The sequence below is a fragment of the Orycteropus afer genome, unplaced genomic scaffold (assembly GCF_000298275.1).
Source record: "Orycteropus afer afer isolate SDZICR_OR568_19922 unplaced genomic scaffold, OryAfe1.0 scaffold00104, whole genome shotgun sequence".
Lineage (NCBI taxonomy): Eukaryota > Metazoa > Chordata > Mammalia > Tubulidentata > Orycteropodidae > Orycteropus > Orycteropus afer.
In genome coordinates this window covers 8,078,778-8,096,827 of record NW_006921691.1, presented here as the reverse complement: position 1 = coordinate 8,096,827, position 18,050 = coordinate 8,078,778, and the positions used below count along the sequence as shown (strand labels likewise).

The following is an 18,050-nucleotide window of genomic DNA, read 5'->3' as shown; positions in this document are numbered from 1 at the left end:
GCACATAACAACAACAACAACAAAGCAGTCTTTAGACTGAATGCAATCCTGATCAAAATTCCAATAGCCTTCTTTTCGGAAATGAAAAATCAGTCTTCAGCTTTATATGGAATGGCAAGAGTCTCCAGATAGCTAAAGCAATAGTGGAAGAGAAGGACAAAGTAGGATGACTCACATTTCCTAATTTTAAAATGTACTATACAGCTACAGTAATCAATACAGCCTGGTAGTGATATAATAATAGACACATAGACCAATGGAATGGAATTGAGAGTCCCAGTATAAACCCACACATCTGTGGTCAGCTGATTTTTGACAAGGGTACTAAGTCCGTTTGATGGGGAAAGAAGAATTTCTTCAATGAATGGTGCTGGGAAATTTTCATTTCCATATGCAGAAAAATGAAACAACATGTGTGATTTGCAACATACAGGAAAACAAATTCAAAATGGACTGAGGATTTAAATGTGCAAACTAAAACATAAAGTTCTTAGAAGAAAAAGTAAGGACAATGTCGTCAAGTCTGCCTTTCAACAATGGATTATCTAATACAACAACAAAAGCAGAAACAGCAAAAGATAAAATAAATGACTGGGGCTTCTTAAAAAGTAAAAAGTTTTGTTCATCCAAAGACTTTACCAAAAAAGTAAAGTTACCTACTGGGAGAATATCTTTGGAAAACATACATTCTACAAGAATCTAATAACAAAATATGTTTATAAAACTTTGACAACAACAAAAAGATAACCCAGTCATCAAATGTACAAAAGACTTGCATAGACATTTCACCAAAAGAACATTCAGATGGTGACCAACACATGAAAAGATACTTGGCGTCATTAGCCATCAGAGAGATACAAATCCAAACCACAGTGAGATACCATTTTACTCCCACTAGGAGGCTAAGTATAATAATAATAATAAAAAAAAAACAACCAGAAAATAACAAATGTTGGCAAGGGTATGGGGAAATTGAAACTCTTACTCATTGCTAGTGAGAATGCAAAATGGAACAGTTCCTAAAAATGGCAGTTCCTAAAAAATGTTTTCAAAGAACTATCATGTGACCCAATAATTCCTCGGTATATACCCAAACCACTTTAAAGAAGATATTCAGAGATTTGTACACCATTGTTCACTACAGCAGTATTCACAGTAGCTAAAAGGTGGAAACAGCCTAAATGCCCATTAAGAGATGAATTAATAAACAAAATTTGATACATACATACAGCGTTATAGGACTCAGCCAGTAGAGAAATGAAGTCTTGATATGTGTTGCAATTCAGATGGAGCAGGAAAGCATTATACTGAATGAAGCAAGTCAATCACAAAAGCACAACTATTATATGACCTGTCTTTTATTAAAAGGCAAGAAAACGCAAATGTACAGAGACTAAAGTTTATTAGTGGATACCATGGGCAGAAAGGAGAGGCGAAAGGGGGGTTAGTGGTGATGGAAAAAGCACAGTGATTAAGGGCAGAGTTGTACAATCAATTATTGTAAATAATGTCAATACATTGTATACCTGTAAAAAGTTGAATTGGTAAAAGTGGTATGATAGATATATTTACCACCACAACAGCAACAACAACAAAAAGATAACTTCTGAGGCTTCTTATGCACAACTAAAAACCTCATGGGATTTGGTTTCTTGATTTGGAAACTTAGGATCATGGTTTCATAAGACATTCCCATAAAACATTTAATAACATGTTTCATGCCTCTGTTCTACCTCTAGTTCAATGTGTAGTGCCTTGGGTCTTAAAAGCTTGCAAGCAGCCATCCAGGGAACTGCAATTGGTCTCTGTTTGTTTAGAAAAACAAAGAAAGGAGAGTGAGGAATAGGAGAAGGATATGAAATATGTGGTTAATTGTCTCCATTAACAACTATCTCCTTTGTCATAAGACCAGAAGAACTGAATGATGCCAAGCTACCATTACTAAACATTTTAATCAAAGATTGCATAGAAGAATCCTGATCAAAAGAGGGGAAATGTAAAACAATTTCAAATCCTCATGGATTCTGGACTTCCTGGAGTCATAAAGGTTGTATGAACCCTTACAATATTGCTCTGAGATAATCTTTAAACTTTAAACCAAAAATATCCCTGAAGTCTTCTTAAAATCAAACAGTGGTTTAGATTAACTGGCAAAAAAAAGTTCCGCCTTGAGCATTATGCTCTTTTGAGAACTATCTATATGGGATCTAAGTGACAATGGCAACTGGAAAGATTAGATATGAACCTCAGAGGTCAGTGAATTTATGTTAATGTTAGGTGCCATTGAGTTTTTCTGATTTATAGCGACCCTGTGTGCAACAGAACAAAATACTGCCTGGTCCTGTGCCAGCCTCACAGTCATTGCCATGCTTGAAGCCATTGTCACATTCACTGTGTCAATCCATCTCATTCAGGGTCTTCCCCTTTTTTGCTGACCTTCTACTTTACCCAAGCATGATACCCTTCTCCAGGGATTGGTACCTTCTGACAGTGTTACCAAAGTATAAGAGACAAAGTCGGGCCATTCTCACTTTTAAGGAGCATTTTAGCTATACTTTGTCCAAAAAAGATTTGTTTGTTTTTCTAACAGGCAGTGCTCCTTTAAAATTCTTTGCCATAAGACAATGTTACCCTGCTATTCATGAGGTCTTCAGTGGCCAGTTTTTCAGAAATGGACCTGGACTATGTCCTTCCTCCTAGTTTAAGACAGTCTGTCTTATTCTGGAAGCTTTGCTGAAATCTGTCACCCCAGATGAACCTGTTGATATTTCAAATATTGGTGGCATAGCTTGTAGCATCACAGTAGCATGCAAGCTATCACAGTAGGACAGACTGACAGGAATAGTGGTATGTTAATGGGGAAGGAAGGAACAAGTCAGAAAAGAAGAGTGAGAATGGCTACACAACTGGAAGAATGTGGTCTGTGTCACTGAATACTACATGCAGAAATTGTTGAATTGGTTTATGTTTTGTTGCATATATTCACAACTAGAACAAAGTAAATAAGATGGTATTTTTTTAAAAAAAGAGGTGAAATATATTTTCAGATAAGGGAAAACTAGAACTTGTCAACAGACTCACACTATAAAGAAACGCTAATGGAAATTTTTCAGGATGAAGGGCTATGTCACTAGAAGAAAACTCTTACCTTCAGGAACTCAGTAAAGAGCACCAGAACAAGCAAATATGTGATATTTATTTATCTCTCTTAAGTCTTTGAAAATACGTATGACTGTTTAAAATAAAAATGATAACTTTATAGAGTTTATAATATACAAAGATAATAATGAATATGACACAGTTTAACACATGATGTACAACAAATATGACAATGATAAGGTAAATGGATTCTTCATTTTACATGAGGCAGTGTATTAACCTGAGAAGATGTAAAATTAAGGATGGTACAAGGATAATAATCAGTATAAATCACTTACTTACTTTTCCACTTCCCTGTCAGCTGTTAGCCAAAAGGTCGGCAGTTTGAAACCCCCACCCACTCCGTGGGAAAAAGATAAGACAGTCTGCTTCTGTAAAGATTGACAGCCTTGGAAACCCTATGGGGCCGTTCTTCTCTTGTCCTATAGTGTTGTAATGCGTCAGAATTGACTCAATGGCAGTGGTTTGGGTTTTTTAGTTTGACACCATCTGCAATATGTAGCACTTCTCTCCCTGACCCTAGCCACCCAGAACTAAGTCAGATTTCTCAGGTTAAAAAGGACACACTGCAGTCCAGCTGCCAGTGTAACACTAATTCCGTTGATTCTAGCCACCTGTAGTTAGGACAGATATCAGAAGTTAAAAGAACACCATTCTTTCAGCTGCCAAATAGGCAGACACCACCTGCAAACTCAGGAGTCTTCTCCTAATTTCTGACCTGCTGGCTACAAATTCAGGGGGTCCCTCTACCCCCTCAGGATACCAGTGGTAAGCACAGGGGTTCCCAGTCCCCTCAGTTCTGACCTGCTAGCTTTCACTACTTCTTTGGGTTCAGTAATTTGCTGGAATGACACACACAGCTCATGGAAAATACTATACTTATAATTACAGCTTTCTTTTAGGGATAAGAATACAAATGAAGAAGCAAATAGTGTGAAGCCTAGGAAGGTTCTCAGCACAGAGCTTCTATGACCCCAAAAAGGTTGGACTGCCTTCCCACATGCATGAATGTTTTTCAGGAACCAGGAAACCCCTGGAGCTTCCATGTCAGGCATTACGTAATGCACATTTCAGCTCCTCTCTTTTGAGGTTGTCTGATATCACATATTTGAATTCATAATGTTTTTATTAGATTTGTATTCATTATGTTAACTTGTTGTTTTAAAACATGTTAAAATGTTTTTAGGGGAAGTTTTTGTTGGAAAAAGCAAGGATGTAAAACGTTTATTTTTTTAATATTCTTACGAAGACTGCAAAATGCTGAATTAAAAAGCTGTCATTTTCATTACATGTTTACTCTTTTTGATCTCTAGCTTTCTAACATAGATCTTACATACTACTCATTAAGTCATTACTATCAAAGATGTATAAAAGCCAAGAAGTTCATTTTAGATACCTGGGGGGAAATGTTAACATTATTTTCTGTGATGAAGTATAAAAATATCCTGTTTATTATATTTAATAAAATAGAACTATTCATGATGGAATTTACTTTTGAATAATGGGGTCAGGGAAAAGTAGTAAATGTCTTTCCTGAAACTTACTTTGTGTGTGTGTGTGTGTGTGTGTGTATGTGTGTGTGTGTTTTCAGTGGTGTTCCCATTAGTTAAGATAGCATTCATGAAAAATATTTGTTTTTTGAAATGGATGTTTGTAGTTTTTCAACTCATTTGCAAGGATAGTGAGTGAAACTTGATTCTCTCTTATCTGAGACATCTTCAAAATATTATTTGAGTAGAGCAATGAAAGAATAAAAATTTTCTACCAGCACAGAACTATTATGTTCATGTTTTTGCATAGAGTATAACTTCTTAGGAAATAATTAGCTTTACTTTTAATTTTCTCCACAGCCTCATGATTTTGATGAATGTCGATTTGATATTAGTGTGAATGACAGTGTTTGGTATCTTCGTGCTCAGGATCCAGATCACAGACAGCAGTGGATAGATGCCATTGAACAGCACAAGGTAGGGTTTTCAATGTTTATCTCTCCATGGAGGACTCGGAAACAGACCAGTGATGATTCCTCTAAAAAATCATGAGATATATACAGGGTTGGCAGACAATGGGCCTCTCGAAGAGTATGAAGGGATGGACACTGGGAGGAGGTAACTATGGGGAGGAAGTGGGAGGGGAGCTGCTGCATTGTAAATTTTGGTCAATGACATGAGACAAAGTATATGTGAACTGCTGTATGAAAAGTGAATTTACTCTGTAAATCTTCACCCAAATCCTAATAAAAAAAAAAAAAAAATCATGAGATGTAACATTTGTTAGGAGCTCTGGTGGCATAGTGCCTAAGGCACTTGACTGCTAACCAGAAGGCTGGCAGTTCAAGCCCACCAGCCACTCCTTGGGAGGAAGATTGGGCAATCTACTTCCATAGTGATACCGCCTCAGAAACCCAAGGAGGGGTCACTATGAGTCAGATCCGACTCATTGGCAGTGAGTTTGGTTTTTGGTGACGTATGTTACTGAAAAGTTGATCATTATTTGGAGTAAATGTTAAACCAGTACAGATGTAAATTTCTTTTAAGTTTGATATATAACACATGTGTTTAGCTAAAAGAATTTGCTATGATAAACATTAATTTTAAGTTTTAATGAAAAAAAACATTATGCCTTTTTTCTATAAAACAAATTTTGATATTAATGTGGAGGATATAGTTCATAATAAATGCTTTATCTGTGATCCTAGATAAAATGAATTTTGAAATTATAATGGGTTATAAACATCTCTAATATTAAAAGCTTCAGTTTAAGTTGTTGTAGTCATCTGTGACCATTTGGGTAAATTCTTCATGTAAACATTTGTGAATCATTTAAATCTTTGTAAATAAACTAGTAACAAATTTGCAGACTTTCTTATATAAATGCATGCTATATTCTTGTAATTTAAAGCTAGTCATTGACTTTTTGTTGGGTATAAGTGGTAAGCAGACTAAACAAATACATAATCTGCATTACTAGCTAATTCAATAATATCATGATAAAGAATATAGAAAGTTCTAAATTCACCATGATATTCTAGAGTGTTACTTAAGAGAACTTTATACTTGTTCAAAACTTGTCTGAGTTTCACAGAGTTGTTGAAACTCCTGTTTTGATTATTTAATAGGCACAACACACACAAAAAACAAGAAAAACCAGTCTGTCCTGGGTTGTGCCACAAGAGCATTCTTATTAATATCAATCACATGTTAGCTATTATTTCTTGATTGATTGAGTGATTAAGAATTCTTCCCAAGCTAAAGAAAACTGGCTATACCTTTCTTTTATTCCCTCTTTTTAGCTTCACTGCTACATTGGTTTAAAACATTTTGTCTTAGTTATCTTGACATTATTACTCCAGAAAACTGTCTGAAAATGGAAAAATGGGAAACATTTTTATATCATTTGAAAGAGAAATGAGCCTTGGAGATAGGCCTGAATTCAAATACTACATTACTAGCTAATTCAATATCTTGATAAAGAATAGAGAAAGTTCTGAATTAGCCATGATATTCTAGAGTGTGACTTAAGAACACTTTATACTTGTTCACATTCTTGTCTGGATTTGTGTATCACATATATGACCTTGGGCATGGCAATTAACCCCTTCTCGGTGTGTTTTTCTCAGCTGTAACTGGTGATAATATTTCTACGTAGAGTAGTACTAAGCAATCAATGAGATATATATGTAAAATGCTTACCAGGATGCCTGGAAAAAATAAGAGTTTTAAGTATAAGTTCAGTAATATACCATGCTGTTTCTGGATGAAGTGTTCTACATTTAATGAGAGTTGCTAAATGTGTATATGAGGAAAGTGGCCTATTTCATGTATTTTCATCAAGGCCAGCCCTGTCTCTAACGATATTATTAAGTAGAACTAATTTCTATGTTGTTAACAAGAACTTTGAACCAGTTCATTCGGGTTCAACCCCCTGCTGATAATCTGCATTTCTGCCCCAGATAATGCTGAATCAGAATCTACATTTTCACAAGATCCCCAGGTGATACATAAGAATCAGTTGGGGATCTTGTTTAAATGTAGATTCTGATTCCTTGTATCATGGGGTTGTTGTTGTTGTTGTTATGTGCTGTCGAGTCGGACTCGACTCGTAGCGACCCCTCCTTGGGTTTCCGAGGCAGTATCACTACCGAAGTAGATTGCCCTATCTTCCTTCCGAGGAGTGGCTGGTGGGTTTGAACCGCCAGCCTTCTGGTTAGCAGTCAGGTGCCTTAGCCACTATGCTATCATGAGGTAGAAATGCAAATTCTTACCAGTGAGTTGAACCCAAATGAACCAGTTGGAGGTGCCCCGGTTTTTAACTGAAATTACATTTAAAGGGGTAATCAGTTGATTTAGAGTATATAACTAGTTCCTTCTGTTTTAATTAAGCATATTTTATTTTATAATCTTTCTCAGTAAAGTCAACTATGATTTCTTTGCAAGGTTCTCATGTTAACAGTATTTTTTTCTTAAGTTAAGGAGCTTCAAGCATCTATTTGTTCCATATTTCGAATTTCTTTGCATCTTTGAAGAATGGTTGGATACAATGTTTGAGTCTCTCTCAGAGCAGGGAAACACTAATGGTTAAAGTGCTTGGCGACTGACGGAAAGATTGAAGATTTAAGTCCACTCAGAGGTGCCTTGGAGAAAAGCCTGGCAATCTACTTTGGGAAGATCACAGTCATTGAAAACACTATGGGGAGCGCATTTCTACTCTGACACACTTGCAGTTGCCATGAGTCAGAATCTACTTGATGGCAACTTGTTCTCAGAATTTGTTGTTATTATGATTGTGTGCTATCAAGCTGGCTCCAACTCATAGTGACCCTATGAGCAAAACAATGCCTGGTTGTGCTATCCTCACAATCCTTGCTGTACTTGAGCCCATCATTCTACCCACTGTGTCAATCCTTCTAGTTGAGGGTCTTCCCCTCTTTCTCTGACCCTCTATATTATCAAGCATGATGTCCTTCTCCAGGAAATGGTCCCTTCTGACAACATGACCAACATAGGTGAGACAAAGTTTGTCATACTTGTGTGTTGCTGTGAGATTGGAGGCTATGCACCTGGTATTTCAAATACCAGCGGGGTCATCCATGGTGAACAGGCTTCATCAGAGCTTCCAGACTAAGACAGACTGGGAAGAAGGAAGGGGCCATCGACTTCTCAAAGAATTGGCCAGTGAAAACCTTATGAATAGCAGTGAAACACTATGTGTTATATTACTGGAAAACATTCTTAGAGCAGTGTGACTTCATCTGAGCAGGTTTAGGATAATAGCTTGTTGGTGAATTTAATTTCTTGGGAAACAATGTAGCTGCATAGTTCCAGATACATTGTCCAAACACTTCTGATTTCTAACAGTAGTTTATTCATGGATAAAGAAGGTGAAGTCATTTTTAATTATCAATATTTTAATGTACATGTGTCAACTAAGCAGCGTATCAGTGAAAATTTAAATAGAATGTGAACTCTAAAAATAAATTGTTTTTATTTATTGGGCTAACACTTAGGAAAAAATTTCAAAAGCCATTAGCAAACACAGTCAGTAGCTTTTTTTTTCCTGCATTCTAGAAACAGGGAGATAGTGAAGATGTGTTTCCTGATACTGAATGTGAAACCTAAATTATTTTTACTGTATAAACATGAATTGTATTGATATTCAGAATTAATATTAAGTTGTTATGCATTATAATAATAATGAGAATATGAGCTACCACTTATTAGGGATCACCAAAAAGTAATTATTTTAACTGCTTTGTGTTCTATATTTTTTTCCTACTATCCTGAGAAATTAGGGGTAGTATTGTTTTACAGTTGAAGAACCTAAGGCTTAGATTAAACTTAAGTAAATTGCCTGAGGATATACTACCTTTTTCATTTTTGGTTGCTTACTCCCTGCCCCCCCCCCCAAAAAAAAAACCCACTGTCAGTCCAGTCAATTCCAACTCTTAGCAACCCTGTAGGACAGAGTAGAACTGTTGCATTGGGTTTCCAGGGCTGTAAATCTTTATGGAAGCAGGCTGCCTCATCTTTCTCCCAGGGAGTGACTGATGATTTCAAACCACCAACCTTTCAGTTACCAGCCAAATGCCTTAACCATTACACCACCTATTTTGTTCATTCTGCTTTTTGTCAATTACTCTGATTGTTTGAGTTTCCTTGAGCTCAACTCCTACAGGTTATCTATATCATGTGAGTTCCAATACCATGTATGTATATATATACACACACACACACATATATAACTATTATAAATAAGTAATTCTGGTAAGCATTTGCCAAAAAGAGCAATATGCTAGTTAGTGTTTGAGTCTTGGAGTCTGACACATAATGGGCTTGAAACCTGGCACTACTACTTAGCTGGGTGACTGTAGTAAGTTACTTAAAAGAGAAAATATGACAGAATGATAATAGTATGTTATCCCTCAAAGCAAAAGCATAAAACCAAAATAACCAAGTCTTGATAAACCAAGACTCATGTTTTTCAGAAAAGGCCTGGACTCCCATCATTCAAATGATAGAAATGACACTGGAGATCACATGATAGAATTTTGCAATACCAATGACTTATTCATCGCAAATACCTGTTTTCCAGCAATATAAATGGTGACTGTACACGTGAACCACACTAGATTGGATATACAGGAATCAAATTAAATACATCTGTGGAAGAAGTGATGGAGAAGGTCAATATCATCAGTTAAAACAACACCAGCAGCTGACTGTGGAAACCAAAAAAAAAAAAATTGCCATCAAGTTGATTTCAACTCACAGTGGACCCCCATTGGGTTTCTAAGGCTGGAAATCTTTACAGAAAGAGATTGCCCCATCTTCCTTCTGTGGATTGGCTGTTGAGTTGGAACAACTGATCTTTTGGTTAGCAGCCAAATGCCTTATCCACTATGTCACCAGAGCTCCTTCCTGATTGTGAACAGATCATCAGTCTGTTGCAGTTCAGTTGCTTATATGCAAGTTAATGTTGAAGCTGACTAAAGTTAAAGCAACTCCGCAAGAGCCAAATATGATCTTGAGTATATCCCACCTGAATTTAGAGACCATCTGAAGAATAGATTTGATGCTTTAAACAGCAGTGACCAAAGACCAGATGAGTTGTGTGATGACATCAAGAACTTCATGCATGAAGAAAGGGAAAGATCATTAAAAAGACTAGAAAGTAAGAAAAAGCCAAAATGGATGTCAGAAGAGACACTGAAGGTTGCTCTTGAACAGAGTATAGCTTACATGAAAGGAAGAAATGTTGAAATAGAAGAACTGAACAGATTTTAGAGGGTTGTTCATGAAGACAAAATAAAGTGTTAAAATAAAATATACAAAGACCTGGAATTAGAAAACCAAAAGGGAATAGCAAACTCAGCATTTCTCAAGCTGAAAGAACTGAAGAAAAACCTGAAGCCTCTCTGATAGAGCCTGATGTTACCACTGAGACTGTGGCTCCCAGATGCCCTTCAGGTCTGGAATTGAACCCACTGCTGTGGCTTCCAGCCAAATGAAAGACAGGCATATGAGCTGGACATTTACATTAGGTAGATACACTCCTTGGAGAGATCAATCATGGGAGAACAAAAGGGCTGTGTATGCATAGGGAGGCAGTTGAGGGGGCAGGAGTGCATGGGAGGGAAGGACACAGGGAAGAGGTAACTATGGGGAGGAAGTAGAAGGGGAGCTGTTGCATTGTGGGAAATTGCAGTCAATGTCATGAGACAAAGTATATGTGAGCTGCTGTATGGAAAGTGAATTTACTCCGTAAACTTTCAGCCAAATCACAATTAAAAAAAAAAAAAACTTGAAGCCTTGAATTGCAGTACTGAAGGATTCTGTGGACAAAATATTGAATGACACAGGAAATAGCAAAATATCAAAAATACAGAGATACTGTACCAAAAAGAATTGGTTGATGTTCAACCATTTCAGGAGGTAGCATATGATGCGAAACAATGGTATTGAAGGAAAAATTCCAGGTGGCCCTGAAGGAATCAGCAAAAAACAAAGCTCCAGGAATTGATGGAATACCCATTGAGATGTTTCAACAAACGATGCAATGTTGGAGGCACTTGTTTATGACAGTAAATTTGGAAGACAGCTACCTGGCCAGTCAACTGGAAAAGATCCATATTTGTGCCCATTCCAAAGAAAGGTGATCCAACCAAAAAGAACCAAACCAAACTCACTACCATCGAGTTGATTCTGACTCATAGCAACCCCTTTGGGTTTCCGAGTTGGTAAATCTTTACGGAAGTCAATTGCCCAGTCTTCTTTCCACAGGGTGGCTGGTGGGTTTGAACTGCCAACCTTCTGGTTAGCAGTCAAATACCTTAAGCACTATGTCACCAGAGCTTCTTCCAACAGAATGTGGAAATTACCAGACAATATCATTAATACCACACGCAAATAAAATTTTGCTGACATTAATTAAAAAATGGTTGCAGCAGAATATTGTCAGGAAACTTCCAGAAATTCAAGCTGAATTCAGAAGAGGATATCCACGAGGGATATCATTTCTGATGCGATAGATCTTGGCTGAAAGCAAAGAATACCAGAAAGATGTTTACCATGTTTTATTGACTATGTAAATGCATTTGACTATGTGGATCATGACAAATTATGGATTATATTGTGAAGAATGGGAATTCCCACTTAATTGTTCTTATAAAAAAGCTGTACATAGACAAGAGGCAGTTGTTTGAACAGAACAAGGGGATACTGCATGGTTTAAAATCAGGAAGGGTATGTGTCAGGGTTGTATCCTTTCATCCTCCTCTCAATGTGTATGCTGAACAAATAATCTGAGAAGCTAGAGTATATAAAGAAAGTGCCATCAGGTTTGGAGAAAGACTCATTAACAGCCCGCTATATGCAGATGACACAACCTTTCTTCCTGAAAGTGAAGAGGACTTGAAGCACTGATGAATATCAAAGACTACTGTTTTCAGTATGGATTCTACCTCAACATAAAGAAAAACATCCTCACAATTGGGCCAGTAAGCAACATCATGATAAATGGAGAACAGATTGAAGTTATCAGAGGTTTCATTTTACTTGATCCATAATCAACACCTATGGAAACAGCAGTCAAGAAATCAGACATCATATTGTACTGAGCAAATCTCTGCAGAAGACCTCTTTAAAGCATTGAATAGCAAAGATATCACTTTTGAAGACTAAGATATGTCTAAACCCAAAGCCATAGTATTTTCAGTCACGTCATATGCATGTGAAAGCTGGAAAGTGAGTAAGGAAGACCCAAGAACAGTTAATACTTTTGAATTGTGGTGTTGGATAAGAATACTGAAAACAGCATAGGCTGTCAGAAGAATGAACAAATCTGTCCTGGAAGAAGTGCTTTGGGAATGCTCCTTACAAGCAAGAATGGCCCTACTTTATCTCACCTACTTTGGTCATGTCAGAAGGGACCATTCCCTGGAGAAGGATATCATGCTTAGTAGAGGGTTAGAGAAAAAGGGGAAGACTCTCAACAAGATGGACTGACACAGTGACGGAAAGGACGAGCTCAAGCATAGCAAGGATTGTGAGGATGGCAGAAGACCAGGCAATGTTTCGTTCTGTTGTACGTAGGATCCTATGAGTTGGAATTGACTTAACAACATCATTTCAGCTTGTTCAATTCAATATGCAGTTATTTTATCAGGGCATCACCCACCCCTTGAATGACTGTATTGGGGCACGTTACCACAGTTGAAACAGTGGACCTGTCTTTTTCTGTTTTGATGGCATCTAATGGTCCTTTTCTTGGTAATGGGCTGTTGTTGTTTTGTTGTTGTTACATGCCGTCGAGTTGTCTCCGACTCATAGCAACCTTATGCCCAACAGAACAAGACTGCCCAGTCTTGTGCCAGCCTCACAATCCCTACTATATCTGAGCCCATCACTGCAGCCACCGTGTCAATCCATCTTGTTAAGGGCCTTCCCCTCTTTCATTGACCCTCCACTTTACCAAACATGATGTTAGGGCTTCCCAAACAAATTTTAGTAATTTTCAATATCTGGAAGAAGATGTTTAGGATCTATATTCTTTCTCCTCATTACAGTAAGCTCTTTGTATTAATTTACTTTTCTTTCACACTCACAGACATACAACACAAGAGTTCTACCTTACAAGACCTCTTCACCAATAATAGCAATGGTGATGATGATAACTAACATTTTTTGAGGACTAAATGTGTGCCCAGTATGATGATAAGCCTTTTATATACTTCATACCATGTTATTCTTAAAATAATCGCATGAGACTGGCATTTTTTATTTTCATATATAAGAGAGGCACATAAAGGTTAAGTACTTATCCAGTGTTTAACAGCTAAAAGCATCCAGAACCACTTCTTTCTGACTTGAGAGCCAGAGCTTTTGGCCAGCAAGCACTTATGCTGATGTACAAGTATATATTTATGTGGAATATATTTTATTGATTTAAATCATGTGCTCCTTGGATCATGATATTTTTGTACTTGTCAGCAGCCTTACACTGCAAGAAATTTTTAAGTTCTTCATATTTATAATGTTCATTCCACAGTAACTTGCTTACTACCAAAAAAAAGTTTTCAGAAAGATGATTCTGTGATTTAAATTTTCATAATTTGTTAGAAAACACATAATTTATTATAACATCTAGATAGTAGCTGCAGTGCAGTGAGTTGCCTATATATGACCTCTCTAGCCATATTCCTGTAACTCCCATTAATTAACTGGCTAGAAGTATGCAAAGGTGCATAGAACCTTGTGGGGGGGGTATGCAAATAAGGTGTGTGTAACTTTTGCCAGGGTTGAATGAGATAAGGTGCATGTGGGCCATCAAGGAGATTGGTCAGTTTTTCCATCCACTAGGCTTAAAAAAGAACCAAATTCCAGTGTGAGGGGGACTTACTACCATCAAGAAGAGCTGAGAACAGAGTGCATCCTTGGATCCAGGGTTCCTGCGCTGCAAACCTTCTAGACCTAGTAGACAGAGAGAGGTGTCACAGGTAGAGAGCTGTAGCTTTGGCGGTGCAGCAGCATGAGACAGCAGTGGCACAGGACCGGCAGATGGCTGCAGTTGGCTGGCTGACCCACTGAACAAGAGAGTTGAGTGCCTTCGGGCAAGAGGCTTTCTGGCAGAGTGAGGTGCCTCCCAGCACTCATCAGAGGAGCTAAAGAAAGAGCTGTAACATTTACCCAAACAAATCAGAGGGCAGCCCCCCCTAGCAGGACCCTGCAAGATTAAGCCCGAGCAAAAGCATCCTGATAGAAGAACTGTATTCTCAATTGTTCCTGTTACTTCCAAGATGATCCTGATTCCAAGTTACTTCCCTAATAAACCCCATAACTGTGAGTTTAGTCTATGAGTTCTATGTGGCTGTTGCAATGAATTATTGAACCGAGCAGAGAAGTAGAGAGTGCCGTAGAGGGGATGGATGGTGTCAGAATTGGTAAAAAAAAAAAAAAAAAAAAAAAGTTGAAGAGTGTAAGTACATCTGACTTCTCCACCTCATAGGAATCAGCTTTAGGCTGATGCTGATGTTGATTCTCCTCTCTCCCCGTGAAGTTAGGTAGGCTAGGTCCAATGCCAATTTTATAGGCCATGTAGAAGAAAGATTTTCCTGAGGTTCTTAAATTCTAACATTCTGTTCAAATTAAATTATAGAAAAGGGTACATAAATGCCAGACATGTAATTTTATTTTGAGTAAAAATGTGTGCTGTCCCTGTTGTGTGAAGTCCATTGGTTTTCTGCATTACTCTTTAGGATTTGACACAATAATAAATAAATTATATTAAAACAAATGATTGGTTTTATTTTTTAATTTCTTGACCATCTCCTATGTTGTCCAAGTTTATTAAGATGCTGTTTTTGAAAATTATAAGTTGTATGAATGTAAAGTTAAGATGGTTATGTTTTTATTTAGATTAAACTATTCTTCTAGTAAAGATGTCATTAAGTGTTGTTAAAGGTCCTCTCTGGGCATTTTCTGCATAATTAATTTATCAAGAAGTATAATAAAGTATCTGTTGATGTTGCTATTTGGGGGAAAAAAAAGGATTATTCATAGAATCCTTTATAATTGGGATACGTGTGATTTTGATTGAACAGTATTTGTACTTACCATGAAAGAGCTGTATTTCCTCTCTTCCTTTAAAAAAAAAAAAAAAAACCTGGAAGGAAGGGTTTCCTGGCACTTAGAGATTTAAGAATCATGTTGAAAAAATTAAGTTTCTTGACTCTGGCAGGGTTTGTAGTAATTATTACATTCCTTTATTCCCATAAGGGTGCAGCAGCCTTAAGTACATGTTGGTGGTCATGGGCCACACAGACTTTTCTCATATTCTGGAAATTATCCAAGACATGAGAAGTCATAGGAAAATATACAGTAGGGAGGAGAGATTCAAATGATAATTTTTACAGATACTGACTTTCTGTGCTTGGCAATCTACCTGCAATTGTTGTAATTTAATTTTTTTTTTTTTTTTTTTATTCACTCATGTAGATGAGGGAGCTCTGGTAGCACAGTGCCTAAGGCACTTGACTGCTAAACAGAAGGCTGGCAGTTCAAACCCACCAGCCACTCCTCGGAAGGAAGATGGGGCAATCTACTTCTGTAGTGATACTGCCTTGGAAACCTAAGGAGTGGTCGCTATGAGTCCGGTCTGTCTCAATGGCACATAACAACAACAACAAATGTAGATGAGTACTTATCCCTTTGTGAAGTCCCTTTAATTTATTAATTTCAGGTGAAGGGTTTTTTCTCAACCTGAGATGTTTACAGATTTCTGCCTGAGGAAATTAAGTGGAAAAATATTCCTGAAAGGAGTTTATCAGTTATACATTTTAAATGAAGTTAAGTGGGGCATGAAGTAAATTTTTTACCAAAAGATTCCCATGCTTGAGCCATCTGAACAATGTCCAAGACTCACTTTAAAACTCACCGGACTCACTGCCATCGGGTCAAATCCAACTCCTGTGACCCCCCTTTGGGTTTCCGAGGCAGTATCTCTATGAAAGTAGATTGCCCAGTCTTCCTTCCAAGAAGTGGCTGGTGGGTTTGAACTGCCAGCCTTCTGGCACTCAGATGTCTTAGGCACTATGCCACAAGACTCACTTTGTTGTTGTTTTGTGCCATCGAGTTGGACCTGACTCATAGCAACCCCTCCTTGGGTTTCCGAGGCACTATAGCATAGTGGCTAAAGCACTTGACTGCTAACCAGAAGGCTGGCGGCTTCCTTCCAAGGAGTGGCTGGTGGGTTTGAACCGCCAGCCTTCTGGTTGGCAGTCAAGTGCCTTAGGCACTATGATACCAGAGCTCCTCAAAACTCACTTTAGAGGACTTTAAATATTACGCTCCTATTTGCCTCAGTGAAAGGCTGAGGTTTTTTTCACCATGCTATCCCAAAGCTTGATTTTGTTGCTTTTTCTTTATCTTTAGGAACAACTTCTGCTTATTTGATACTTTGATTTCTTTTCAATCTTACATTTGATTTAAGGTAATTCAAAAACTCAAACTCACTGCTGTGGAGTCAGATCTGACTCACAGCGACCCTTCCTTCGGTTTCTGAGGCAGTATCACTCCAGAAGTAGATTGCCCAACCTGCCTTCCAAGGAGTAGCTAGTGGGTTTGAACTGCCAGCCTTCTGGTTAGCAGTCAAGTACCTTAGGCACTATGCTACTAGAACTCCCATAAGGTAATTAGAAAACTTTTATAAAAGCTAGGCGGCAGAATTTTCCTTTTCTTCCTTACCAGTTTTAAAATATTGAGGTCATGTACAGTCATACTGTGTTTGCCATTTTTTTTAATCATCTGTAATATTGGATAACTTTCTTTACAGATACCAGGGATTCTGTATATACTTGTCTACTTTGTGAATGATTAGCGTATAATTTGGCTTTGCATTTTGAGTCTGGTTTAAGGGTACATACACAACTTTTTCATTTATTTTTTTAGGGTATACTTTATATAAGTAATTTTATGAGATAAATGGATTAGAGCCAATGTTTAATTTACCTATTTGCATCATGTAACGTGATGAAGGGAAACATGGAATTAGGTTGTACTCCTTTACATCCCAGGGAAAGGAAAATTGAATAGTTCCAGGACAGTTGGTGCTCTGCCATTTTCTCAGGTAAGTAACAAAAACAAACAAACAAAAACAACCTAAACTTTATTAACCAGCAAAGAAATTTTATTATGGCTTTGTATATTTCACTCATTAAGATCAAGGATTTAGTTAGTTCCTAACAATGGGAGTGTAACAGTGGGAGTCTGTTGCTGAATTGTTTAGCAGTAACCCACACATGGACCAGGCGGTGTTTTCTCCTGTTTCGTACATAGGGTCTCTCTGAATCAGAACCTACTCAACAGCACCTAACAACAACAATCCATACCTAATGTAATCCATAAACAAGGACCCCTAGTGGCAAACTGATAATCACTTGGCTGCTAACCAAAAGACTGGTGGTTTGAGCCCACCGCACAGCTCCTCAGTAGAAAGACCTGACACTGTTTCCATAAAGATTTTAGCTGCAAAAACCCTATGGGACAGTTTTACTGTATCATGTGAGGTTGTTGTGACTTGAAATGAACTAAGTAGCATGCAACAACAATCAATACATGGTTAATCTATTTAAAAAACAAAAATCCTCATAACTGTACCAATAAGCAACATAATGAAAAACGGAGACAATTTTGAAGTTGTCGAGGATTTCACAATCAATGCCCATGGAAGCAGCAGTCAAGAAATCAAACGAGAAGGCGGGGCAAGATGGCAGACTAGGCAGAAGGATTGCACAGACTCTCTTCAACAAAGAAAAGGGAAACCAATTAACACAGACACAGAAGATAATCTTGGACCCCTGAGCCTTGAAGGAAAGGATGCAGAATTGGACTAAACCC

At 37.6% G+C, this 18,050-nt stretch overlaps 1 protein-coding gene across 1 annotated transcript in view; it reads left to right on the top strand.

The window, feature by feature from the left end:
* The window catches only part of CERT1 (ceramide transporter 1), a 246,090-nt gene that overhangs the window by 92,724 nt on the left and 135,316 nt on the right, over positions 1 to 18,050 (top strand). The window contains exon 4 of the mRNA XM_007943355.2: positions 5,010 to 5,126. Within this exon, the coding sequence (XP_007941546.1) occupies positions 5,010 to 5,126 (117 nt within the window). The remainder of the gene's footprint in view (positions 1 to 5,009; positions 5,127 to 18,050) is intronic.